The sequence below is a fragment of the Haemorhous mexicanus genome, chromosome 21 (assembly GCF_027477595.1).
Source record: "Haemorhous mexicanus isolate bHaeMex1 chromosome 21, bHaeMex1.pri, whole genome shotgun sequence".
In the NCBI taxonomy this organism is placed as follows: Eukaryota; Metazoa; Chordata; class Aves; order Passeriformes; family Fringillidae; genus Haemorhous; species Haemorhous mexicanus.
In genome coordinates, this window is record NC_082361.1 from 4,140,223 (window position 1) to 4,153,097 (window position 12,875).

At 47.0% G+C, this 12,875-nt stretch overlaps 1 protein-coding gene across 1 annotated transcript in view; it reads right to left on the minus strand.

The window, feature by feature from the left end:
• Window positions 1–12,875, minus strand: part of CFAP77 (cilia and flagella associated protein 77) — a 56,060-nt gene that overhangs the window by 7,854 nt on the left and 35,331 nt on the right. The window contains exon 4 of the mRNA XM_059865532.1: window positions 195–297. Within this exon, the coding sequence (XP_059721515.1) occupies window positions 195–297 (103 nt within the window). The remainder of the gene's footprint in view (window positions 1–194; window positions 298–12,875) is intronic.

The window sequence follows — 12,875 nt, forward strand, 5'->3', positions numbered from 1 at the left end:
GGGCTACTGGCAGGGGGATGCTCATCTTTGTTAGGCTTCATCAGCCTTGTAGTAATCAGGGGGATGTTTTCCCAGCTGAGAGCTCTTCCCAGGGCTGGGAGCAGCCCATTTGTCCCTTGTGGGGTAGGACAGTGGGGTGATGTGCTCAGTAATGCTGTGCACATCAGGGGGAAGCATTGCTGGACTATTCCCACCTTTTTCTTCACCATGTACTGGACTCTAGTCCGGGCTCTCTGTTCCTCCATCCACAGTTCCTTGTATCTGTGTTGCATGAGGTCAAACAAGGGAGTGGAAGGCCTGGAAAACATTGAAAAGACACCAGTTAATCTTTGCTTCCTGGTGCTGGCTCACATCTCTGCTCCTGGAAAGTGGCTGGTGAGAACACGAATAAAGCCTCGCACTGGGAAAAGATTTCTCCTCCTCAGGAAACCTCAAAATCATTTGCAGTGAACACACCACAGCCTGCACACACCTGTGGGAACCTGTGCCAGGGCATTCCCCAGAACTGGAACAGTTGCACAACTTCTTACAGGGCAGGTTTCAGCAGCCCTGGTGTGCTGGAAGGACCACGGGGCACCACAGGCTGCAGCTCAACTTTGGGCTCTGCCAGAACTTCAGGAGAGCCTCTCCCAGCAGGTACCCAATGGAGCAGCTCTGTCTGGATTCCCTCCAGGGGAAGAACCCCTGGGTGCCAAGGGTTGCTAAAATAACACTGCTTTTGCTGTTGGCATCTCTCTGGTGTGGTGCACCAAAGGCTGCAAATGTGCTGTGATGGATGGGGTGAGAGGAGTCAGTGCTGTCCTAAGCAGTCTGAACAGGGCTAAAAATGGACCCAGTGCAGATGGTCAGGGGTCTGCAGCAGAAAGAGGAGCTGAAATACTGAGCCCTGGTCTGGCCTCAGCTGCACAGAGCAGGTGTATTTGCCCCTTGAAAGAGGATTTCAGGGAGCAAGGAGGAGACATCAGAGGGGAGGAGCTGCACATGACCCTGGTTCTAGAAAAAGGCAGTTGCTTGTTGGCCAGTGTCCCATTCAGCTGCTCTGAGCTGGCATTAACCTGACCAGCTTGTGGCAAGGCAGCAGCCTGAAGTTGTTGAGTCTTGCTCCTTGCAAGTGAGGATACTTCATCAGCTACCACGGGAGGCAGACCTGGCTGTGGCAGGGACAGCAAATCAGTAATTCCCATGGTCCTACTGCTGCTCCTTTCCCTCAGAAGCAAACACTTGAAGGTGATGAAGGACCTCAAGCTCAAGTTTTATTGGTCCTTGTCCTTGCACACCTTGCTAAAGAGGGACTTTTTCCATCTTGGCAGCAGCTGATGGCTGTGGAGCTCTCACCTCTAGCTCTGCTCCCACCTGTAGCCTGCAGAGCCCTCAGCTGCAGCTCCCACAGCAGAGACAGCACTTTCCCTGCCTGTGCAGACCAACTGCAGGACAGTGGGGACTTGGGGGAGCTGCTGGGCTGCTTCTGGGCCACCAGCTCCACCTGTTTCTGCAAAGAGCCCACATGCCACAGAGTGAGCTGGTGCTTTGTGGTTTATGGCAGGAGTGGGTCCAGAACTGACAGCTGCCAGCTTTTAGCAGCCTGGAGAATCCTTGATGATCACTGAGGGCGCCAGCAGCCTGTATGCAAATAGTAACTCTTCTGTTTCTTGTTCCTTCACCCCCGTGGTGACTTTTATTACTTAATTATTGCACACCACATGCTTCAAAACAGCCTAATCTATGGTTGTGTTTTCTAATGATACTGGATGTGCAATCCAGCAATATCCATCCCAAGGGGACATTCATATCAGAGGAGACATCCTTCTGCAGGCCTCCTGTTTCATAGATCACATGCTGCAGGGCTTTTCAAGCCTTTGCTTGCAAATCAGCTCTGCTGCTCCAGACCATTATCTGGAGACACCCAGTGCCAAAGGCAAGGCTGACATTTACCCTTTGTCCCCTCTTATTTCCCCTCCTTCCCTTCCAGTTGGGCATTTCATGCTGATCACAGCTGGGAAAAATATTTAAAAGGTTAAAAGGTGTGGCAAACCAGTGGTAAAGTGTGTTATTATCTGTTTGGGTCTCCAATCTTGTGGTATGGTGTAAATGTCAGTATTCCTGACACAAACACATAGTGAGCATTGCTTGTTTGCTGCTGTGCCTTTGCTCTCCAAGCTTTCCTGGTGTGCAGGAATAGCAGGGAGGGATGCAGGAAAGCACTGAGCCTTTATGTATAGTATTTGATTATTGATTTTGGGGGTTTTTTTGATGTTGAATGTATTTTCACATCTCTATGGAGGTGACTTTTACTATCTCCAGTGGACCAGCCAGTTGGTGACTGATAGTCCACAGCTGGCTTGTAAGTAAATGCTTGAAAGGACACATTTGGGTTGATGCTCTTCAGAAATCCTTCCCTGCCGTGTGATTAATCACATTTAAGTCCTGATCCAGCAAAGTATAGAATCCTGCCTGGAACGCTGCACACGTGAACTGCCTCTCTGGAATCGCTGGGAATGACTCCTGTGCTCGGTTATCCACGCAAGCCCTGGTGGGGCTGAGGCTTCCTCTGGCTTTTCCTCCTTTGAGAGAAGCTCTGAGAGAGTGGGGAAGAGCAGGGGACATCAGGGAACACCTCTCTGAGGTGGCTTTTCCTTTGTAGGTCAAAGCCTGGTCTCAGCAGAGGGATGGGGAATGTGGTCCCGATATCGGCGCTGCTTGGCAGTGTGACAGCTCTTACTTGCAGCTGGCCTTTGGGAAAATGTCCTTTTGCCTTGGTGTTACTTAAGGACAGGGATCAATGGCTTGTGTGTTCCCTTTCCTTTTGTCACCCTGCCCAGATGTGGCTCCTGAACAGGGAGGATTTTGCCGTTGCTGTCTGCGGATGCTGCGGGGAGAGCGGGGGAAGCATCCTCTGGAAATGCTTATTGCACATTAAAACCCATCTCACTCACAGTAACTCAGATCTCCTTGTTTTGGCACAGGCACCCTGCCACGGAAAGGAAAGGCAAAGAAGTTCTGATAGGATGTAACAAATTATTTATAATTGTTGGGGAAAAAAATACTCATCTGCTTCCTTTTATAGTCAAATAGTTGGAGCCACTTCTAATGCTGACATTTCCTAAATATTTTAAAATTTATCTGTGCACATTTTCAAAACTATTATCCTTGAAACAGTTCCTGTCTCTTTAATAGAATCTCTCTAATTTACTTTCAAGAGTCAGGGTACAGACCTATTTTCAACTGAAATGACAAGCACCTGCTAACTTAGTTATACAATGTGGAATTCTAGCCTGCCAGACATCCCCTGGAAAAGAAGCTGCAGCCTCCTAATAGGCTATTTTACTGTGAAAACAGTGTTAAAAAGTATAATAAAGTATTAACAATATTAAAATAAAACAGTGTAGGCCTTAAATGAGCTACAAACTAGTTAAATCTATTCCATTCAATATGAGCCTTCAGTGCCTTGCAGCTGATACCTCAGAGCTGGGATTTATCTAAAATGAAGGCACCAGGGACATGCAAGAGAAATGGTAATTATAATTTGCAAACATTAGGCTGACACTTTTTTTGTGTATGTGTGTATAAATCCTGACAGCTGAGATTTGTGCCAATGCCAAATAGTGCTCCAGCGTGCAGGCAAGGGCTCACTTTGTGGCAGGCTGTCCTCAGAGCAGCAGCTCATTAAAACTTTGGAGAAGGAGAAGTTGCCGAAAACAGGAAGGCATCAGAACCATCTGAGAGGTTTTTGGTACACGCTTGTTGAAAGGCGTTTGAGAAGAGAGCCTTGGGTCTGACAAACTGGAATTTTAGTACGCCTCCCCGTTCACAGTGGGGCAAAATAATTGGTCATCAGTGACTACTAATTTGGTTTAGTAGCCAGAGGCATTTTTTTTCTTCCCAGAAAATCAATGACAGTGCCGAGGTCTGTTCAACGTGATTCAGCTCAAGACGGGTCCTCATTTAGCTCTTGATGCTTCTTCCACTGGAGACAGCTATTTTGTTAAAATAAAATTAAAATCTATCCATAATACTGAGCTCAGGGAGCCTCGCCCGTCAATGCCATGCTGCTCTTGAGGTTTCAAGGTTGTCAGTCTCCCCTCAAACTTATTTTCAAAGGTTTATATATCAGCTGCAAAAAAAGGTGCTTGGCTGAAGTGGGTGCAAAGGACTTTGCTCAGGAAGGGGGTTTACACCGGCTTGAAAGGTGCAATCAATTTGATTGCTAAGTTGTGTTGCAAAAGGGTAAAAACTTGACTTGTGAGTGCTTTTTTTCCCCCCTGTATAATTCAAAAGCACGTAAATATTTCAGAGCAGAGCTCAGCCTGTGGGTTTGTGTGGCTCTGCAGCCAGGGCAGTGCTTTTCCTGCTGCTGGTCAGGATGGGCTGGAGCAGGGAGCAGAGGATGGGTGCAGACAGTGGCTCTTGGGGCCCTGCCCAGAGCACTGCTCCACTCCCCGTGGCAGCTTCCAGGCAGCAGGATCTGGCCCTGCACAGCTGCTTATGCAACAGATCCATCCCAGAATGGAATTTGTCCATGCCTGTGACATTAAAATTGTGTTGCTGCATCACTGCCTCTGCTGAAACTTTAACCCTTCCTTGAAAGGTTAATAAGGTTACAGGGGATTTAGTTCTTGTTGCTGTCCTTCCACCTAAGATGTGCTTTTGCTGCAAGTCAGGGTCTGTCTTTGGGGCCTTCAGTCCCCAGGGGAGACAGTACAGGAGCACCACTTTTATATTCTATATGCTGGGAAGGATTTGTCCTGGGACAGAAGTGTCCATATAGAATCTCCCAGCAGAACCAGTTCCCACCAGCTCAGGTTGGGTTCTTATAGAACCATTAGGGCTGGAAAAGACCTTCAAGGTCGAGTCCAACCTGTTTCTTACCAGGGAACAGTTTGGTCTCCAGCACCTCTGGACTGTGGGGCTCCTTGGGGCACCTACCCCCAGAATTGACGTCAGCAAATAAAGCTCAGGCTGGGTCTGTGATTCTGTACAGACCTGTACAGAATCACAGACCCAGCCTGAGCTTGGAGTGGGTGGGGTACCCCCAATGTAGGCAGCAGTGAGGTATTAGTGCTCAGCTCCCTCTGCCCTAAAAGGGGGCTGAGAGCAGAGGAAAATTCAGGTTATGGCTCCCTTGCAGTGCTGTATTGCCTCCTGCCTCCCTGGTTACTGATGGGCTGCAGGTAGCAATCTATCTCCCATTAATTTGTCTCTGTGTAGCCCAGCAGGAAGCTGGGGTATGATTACAGCTCTGGCTCTTGTGTGAGAGCCGGCACGGCCCCGGCATCCCCCTGCAAACCGCGGGCTCTGCCTCGCCTTAATTGTTCCCCTTTGGCCCCTGGACCTGTCTCTTCTAACAAGGGCTGCGAGGAGGGCCGAGGTAATTGAAGCACTTAACCACACTCCCCAGCACTGCCTCCTGCAGCTAATTAGGAAAGAGGGCCGCTGGGCTCTTCATTATTTCTTTTAATTGTTTGTGGGTTTTGCATAACAGTGAATGGCAGAAGAGGGATGTGCGGTTAGTGGGGAATCCTTGACTTTGAAATTTGTATAAAAGGTCACTTACAATTTGTTAAGGCTTTCATAAGGGTGAATTCAATTAGCAGCTGGAAGTCCCTGCACACACGTGTGTGGGTGTGTTTGTGAGGAGAGGGAGACGTGGCAAAGTGAGCTGGGTGTGAGTCCAAAGGCTCCTCGTTTTCCTAACAGCTTGTGGAATATACAGTGAAGTTATAGCCCCCTTACAGCTTTATGCTTCTCTAAATAGGTCCTGGCAATAAACCCATGGAGAGGCCTAAAAGATAATTTTTAAATGATCTCCACTTGTCCTCGCTTTCCATTAACTATTGAAGAAAATAACAAGAGAAAAATTGGTAGAAAACACTCAGGGACCAATTTTTTTTGCAGTCTTTGGGCTGGCAAAACTCTCAGTTGCAATAGTGGGTCTTCCACTCGTGTGGCAGCAGTGGGATCTGAGCCTCCAAAGCACTGATTACTCTGAATTTCTGAAGCTTCTTTACAATCCTTGTAATTTGAGCGAGGAAATAACAATATAAATTATTTCACTGCGGGCAGCCAATGAGGCAGTGGCTTCTTCTAAGTGTCAGAGGATCTGTTATTTTGCTCAGAGGGCTCATATGTATAGAACAGTAAAAAGAATAAAATCCATTGTAAACATGCACTTTAAAAGATTTATCAGATGCTCATAGCTGTACTTAGGAGTACACATGGTTACAAGAACACCAATTTGCTTTACTATTCCCCCCCAGGCCCAGTGAGATGTCTGCTTGCACTGGTCCTAAAAGCACATATGGAAACCTGTGTCTGGCAGTGAAGATGCCAAGCCAGCTCTTACCCATTAAATAAGTGGCTTGACAAGCTGGAATTTGTGTGCTAGCATTGATTTTAGGGTTGGAGATGCCCTTTGGCTGACTTAATTGAAGAGAATTTAGGTTTGTCTTCAACACATTTGTCTACTGTGATCTGCTGTTATCCTCTGAGAAAATCAGGTGGGATGTGATTCTGGGACAGAGCTGTTCTGCCTGGAGGTCCAGATCTATGGCAGAGAGTGAGCAGTGCTCAGTCTGCAGCCATCAACAAATGCAAAACATCCAGAGAAAAACCAAGATAAAACCACTCCAATGCTGAGCAAAAGAAATCAAAGCACGAGGTCTTCCCCTTGACCTCCATCCCGTGCTTGAATCTCTCTGGCTGGGTGGGAACATGACTTTGTTTGAAAGGAAAGATGTTGATGAGGGCTGAAAAGCTTTGTTTTCACAGAAAGCATTCTGTGATTATTCCCCCCTGACCCAGGTTTTCATTGAACAGGCTGAAAAAGCAAAAGTCGGCAAAGAAAAAGGTCCACTTGTGGCCAGAAGTAGCTCTAGATGGGAAAACTTTGGAAGAAATTCTTCAGATGTCTGTAATCAATGGAGATAAACCCACAGACAACAGCCAATGTGTGTGAGAGTAAATTAGTTTCCTTTTCAGTGTAAACTAATAGGTAATAAGGGATCTAAATCTGTCCTTCAGATCTCTTTTTTCCCATCTCTATGGCTGACGTGCAGAACCTGAACCTTGTGCCAAGCCCTGACTTGGCTGTTTATTTTCTCTTAAACCATCAGCCTGAAGAGTCAGAAACTCTTTCAGCAAGCAAATCACCACTCAGGAGGGGAATCAGTATCCTCATGGTGCACTCAGGGTTTTTTGGAGGGTGGAACAGCTCCTCCTGCCCCAGCAGATGCTGCAGCCACCGCGGATGGGGCTGGGAGCTCTGTGACCACACACCCAGCCTGGAACATTCCCAGGAGAAGAAAACTACTCTTGAAATAGAAATTCTTATCTTAGCAGTGTGAGGATGGTGGCAGAGGCACCAAGAGCCTTTCAGTTGGAATTGGATAGGATGTGTAATTACCTGAGCTGATGGGAGCCCTGTGTTTTTTAACTCGGTTGCGTTTCCCTGTCGCCATGAGCCTGACAGTGATTCCACTCTCTGTGTTATATTTTATCATCTGTTTTGTCAGTCCTCAGGGTTTTTTTTTTTCCTGTAAAACTTTTTTTTTTGCCCTAATCTTTAGGATTTTGGTGGCTTTACACTCTCTTTGTATTCCAGTGATCATGGGTCAGATGCACACTTGCTGTAATATTCAATTTTATTGCCTGTCCAGCTTTTCCTGGTGGGTTCTTCCCAGTAACACATTATTTCCTTGACATCTTTGCAGCTGGTCTACATCTAGATTAGCTTTCTTTCCACAGCCAAATATTAGCAACCCGAAATGTTGTTTAAGTACCTCAGAAATAAATCTATCAGTGGAAATTCCTCAGCACCTCTTGAGCAGCTTTCTAAACTTTGTTCTGGCTGTGTGCAAACAGCACAGACACTTTGGGTGGAAAGGCCACTTGCTAAGCAGAGCATGAGCATAGAAATCTCTCTTCTCAGGGAAGGTGAAAGATTGGGATGGTTGCAAATGATACCAATTAAAGAGGAGGCACTGGGTAACTGATGTCCTTGGCCAAGTGTAACAATTTGAAGAAGAGAGATTGCAGTGACCAAACACTTTGGAGAGGTGAGTTTGCTGCAGGGACGTGATGAAAACAGCTGCCAAAGGACTAAGAGCAGTTTCAGAGAATGGGAGGTGGAATGGAGGCAGGAGATGAAGACAGAAGGAAAATGGGCTGTAAAATTCAGGAAAGGGACAGTTGAAGCAAAGGCAGGCAGTGGGGGGGGCCTGGCAGGAGCCCTGGGGATGACAGAGTGCCAGGGAAATCCTGCCAGCACACCCAAGGTCAGCCCAACCTCCAGGCCAACTGCCAAGTGCATGGCAGCCCGTGGGAGGCAGGGTTATGGCCATGCAGGCTTTGGAGCAGGTACAGGTGCAGGATGGCAGAGGATGGCAGGGCTGTGCACTCCTCGTGTCCAGGAACAGTTCTGGGGCACTGCAGGCAGATTTAGGACGCTCACCAAGAGGTGACTGGAAGCTTTTCTCTCCTGGCAGGGCTGGGCAGTGTGTCCATGCTGAGGGTGCACTCTGCCCTGCTCACTCCTGGGGACAGAACTGGTGCTCGGGGTACCAACTGTGTGCTGGAGTGTTCTGGCTTCAAACTCCTTGTGTGACCTTGCACAGATCAATAGCATCTAAAATCCAGCTGCAGACAGCATCCACGCCTTTGTGTTTACTTCTTGTTCCAGAAATGATCCTTTAATGTTGGCTGATTTCAGTGCACAGTGAAGCTCAGCCAGAAAAGGTGGTCAGGAGGATAAATGTAGCTCTGGACACCCACTGAGGGTTCCAGATGCAGGCTGGAGTGACACCACTGAAGATCCTGGAGGTCTTCACAGACCTTCTGTGCCTTTAGGTCTCCAGTATCATCAAAGCCCAGCCCACCCAGTGCCCTCCAGCCTCCTCCTTGTAAAACAAGGTCATTATTGCAAAGTGTGGGGCTGGAAACACCTTGGGGTTATTTTGAATGAAAAGACCTGGGAGGACAGCAACCCCTCAGCAGCTCTGGCATGTGTTGTGCACAGAGCACGTGGGTGGGGTTTAGCTCCTGGAGGAGACTGTCAGAGATGGGAATTCTCCTTGGAAGATGAGCCTGTGGAGCTGTGTGTGGTGGGGAGGAGGGCTGGGAGAGGTGAGGCTGTGCCTGTGTGCTGTGAGCCCAGCGCCTGCACTCGGTGTCCTCTCCTGCAAAGTGTGCTTGCACAAGGCAGCTCCTGTAGAGCTCAGGAGCTGGAGCATGAACTGGGGGAGCCTGGCTGGAGGATGCCCCACGGGGGAGGCTGGGAGCCCACCCCATCCTCGTTACTGCTGACCTTGGCACGAGCACTGCCTGCTGATGGATCGGCTCTGGAGCTGGACAAGCCCCTGGGGAACCACTGCATTATCTGTTATGTTCCATCAGTGCCTCCCCTGACCCCTCCCAGCTCCAAATGCCACAGGCATCAGGGAAGGAATAAATCTCTGTCTGCTACTGAGAGAGAGAAGGGAGTGAGAGCAGGAAAAAGGAGAGATGAAAAATGTCCTTTTTATGACTCTCACAACAAAGCTGACCACGTGATTCGTAGCAAACATTACTCTGGGAAAAGGGAGGGAGAGAACTGGGGGGGAATCAGCAAAAAGCAGCACTGCTTCTCTCCCCTGGAAGGTGCCCAGGGGGAATATAGAGGGGTATGGGTGACCTTTGAAGGTAAATATCCCAGGAAAAGAAAGGAAAGAGGCCTCAAAGCTTCAGAGAGCTTGCTGCAGTGTCTGAGGCTGCCTGGTGGAATGCTGCACACACCGTGAGCAGAAAGCAGAGGCACAAGAGATCTGAGTTAGAGCAGCAGCAGGGCCAGGCAGTGATTAACAAGGCACTAATAGGAACCACAGCTTTGGTGCTTGTTTCTATGTGGGACGATCCAGGAGAGCTCCAACCTGTGAGCCTAGGGAGAGCTCCTGACCCTGGTGTCTCCAGGAGACAGAAGCCTTTAGCAGCACAGCCCACTGAGGAGGGGCTGGAGATGAGATGCCAGGGCTCAAGAAGCCCCTTGCCCATTACCCAGTGACCCCAGCCACGTTCCTGTGACAGTTATTTGGGTTATTTGGGTTCCCAGGGAAGCAGCCCAGCCCTGAGGCTGGGGGCTGGCACCAGCTGCAATTCCCACTGTGCAGAGAGCTGCAGACTGTGCAGGGTCTGCACTGGGGTGCTGGGCTGTCCCAGAGCACCACATCATCAGGCAGGGTGTCTCAGCTGCTTCCAGTGCCACGGGAAAGCACCTCTGCTCTCTGGCCTCCTCAGCCACACTGTCAGTGCTGGGGGATGACAGGCAGGTGCAGTTCTTGCTTAAAAACTCACTGCACCTGAGATGTTGATCAGCTCTGTTATTTCTTAAAGACATGAAGTGCTTGGAGTTGTGAATAAAGACCTTTTGCCACTGTTTTCTTCTGCCCCCAGACAAGCACGTGCCTCACTTGGGAGCACCCTCCCAGGTAGCAGCATTGAGATCAGTCAGACAGGGTTTAGAGTCCAAACCCAACTGAAATCCATTGACAACCAGGTCATTTTTAGGAAGATGGGTCTTGCTGTCACCAGGGATGCTCACCAAAGCTGGTCTCTCTAACTTGCCAGTCATGGAAAAGGGTGTTAAACTTCCACTTTTACTGAAATGGCTGTAACAACTCCTTGATAATCCCAGTAATTTGGTTTTATCTATAAGGTGCTTTTAAAGTAAAGGGATAAATACAATCAGTCTGCATAAAAGGTAGCTATTAAGGAGCAGGCAAGTTGTACAATAATAACTTTCAATTAAAAGCCCTTTCTCACTACTTCTGCCGTTGTGGGGTCTGCAGATTTTCCTTAAAACTTTTGAAGCATGCCTGGGCTTCTTACAGGCAGCCATTTAACCTCCGTTTATGAAGAAATAAAGCAAAATTGATGTTGATTTTGGCCTGCATTGGGGGATACTTTTGCAACATAAAAGCCCTTTTGCCTGCAATTTGCAGAGCAGCCCTGTCACATGGATGAGGGCTGATACTGATAAAGATAAAGCTTTATAGCTGGGGCATTTGCAGCTAACAGCAAGCTAATGCTACATTTTCATTTTGATGCAATTAATGTTAATGTCTGCTACGAAAATTGTCATTAAATACCATTTTAAAATCCATTCAATTTGCATATGCAAAGCCCATTTACTATCATGTAAAATACAAGGTGCCGTTCATCATGTCTTTTCTCTAGAATTTGTAGCTGTTATTTTTCTGGTAGTGATTATTATCTAGCTCTTAAAATAAAACCTAATGTCTGGTCCAGACCTGCACAGAGCAAGAAACCCCCCTGGGCTCCAGCAGTAGCAGGACTTGGAGAGGCTTTGAGCACTGGTTTGTGCTGGAGTTGCACTGGCAGGGAGAAGCTTCTTTGCCTCTGTCCTGCTCCATTCCCAATTTCTGCCCAATGCAGAGCAATGAACTAAGTGGGAGAGAGTAGGATAAAGAGCTTGAACTGATCTTTAACTCCACCAGAGTATTTCCACCAGTGCAGACAGGTAGAAATGCTGTTGCTCTGATTTTCTCACCCTGGGATGACAATTTTCTGGTTGACAGCTCTTCATATTCTTTTAGATTAAAGGGTTGGCATCGAAGATATTTTTAAGAGGCTTCAAGGCCATGATACCTCAGGTGAAATGAGGCTGTGTTGTGGCATGTATGTTAGATTCAGGCAGTTGATTATCTGACAGGAGTGTTGTAGGAATGTGCCCCCTGTTGACGGAGTGACAAAACTCTCCTTTGTCTCCTTAAAAAAGGACAAAAGCCCAGAACTTCATCTCCTCAATTAGGTAAAAAGACACCTCATAGGATCTGGGGGACTTCACCTCAAACTTAAGGATAGACAACTGGACAGGAGCCAAAAAGTCCTGCCTGAGCAATTTACTAGAAAAGGAAGAGAACAAAGGAACTAATCACTTTTGTGAGGTGTTTACCGGGGCAAGGATCTCTTGCACCTGGCTCGGTTTTTCTCTGTAAAGAGCTTTGTTATTTTGCCTTTCATTAAAACTTTTCTGTTTCCAACACTACCACAGAAGCCATCCTGCTGATTTTATGCCTTCTAAGGCAGCTGAGCTATCTTGGGTGTGAAATAGATCTCCAAGAGCTTATGAGACCTGGCTGGAGGAGACCACATATCAGAGTGTCACCAGACATGGATGTGGTGCTGTGACTCAGCACATCCAGGTTCAGTCCCCAGCTTCTCTTTTGGGGACTGTGGTAGCTGAGATTGGGGAGGGATGTGGGTGTGAGGGTAGCTGTGGAAACCCAGAGCACCAGGAATATTTCTCTGCTCTGGGGTGCCCTGACCCCCAAAGGAGCACTAACTTTCACCCTCATTGATAGAAAAAGTTTCCTAGATGTCAATACAGACTAGAATCCACAAAAGTGTGAAAAAAATTATGAAGAGTACTGTAAGTGTAGCACTTAGTGAAAAATCAAGGTTTTGAAATTTTTAGTATGTTGTAGATAAAAGCAAAATAGAAAGCACAAAGTTTCTTCTTTGTGCTTCTGCTTCCTTCTTCTTCTTCGGAAGTTTAAGTAGCATTTTGTAATTAAGCAAAAAAGCCCACATAGCAAACTCTTTGAAATCAGTTTTTGAGTTAAAAAAAAAAATCTAAGCGTCAGTTCTTAATTAGATTGTTTAGTCTTAAGAAACCTTGTAACAAAAAATTGTTGGCCATTTTGTGCCTTCTAATAAAGAGCTGCCAAACCCACAATAATAAAACTATTTTAGTAATAAAAAGAAATAAACAATTAAAATTAAATATTAAAAATAAAATATAAAATAAAGAATTTTAAAACATTTAAAACAATTCTAAATGATACAATATAAAATAAACAATAAATATAAAATTAAAATAGACAATT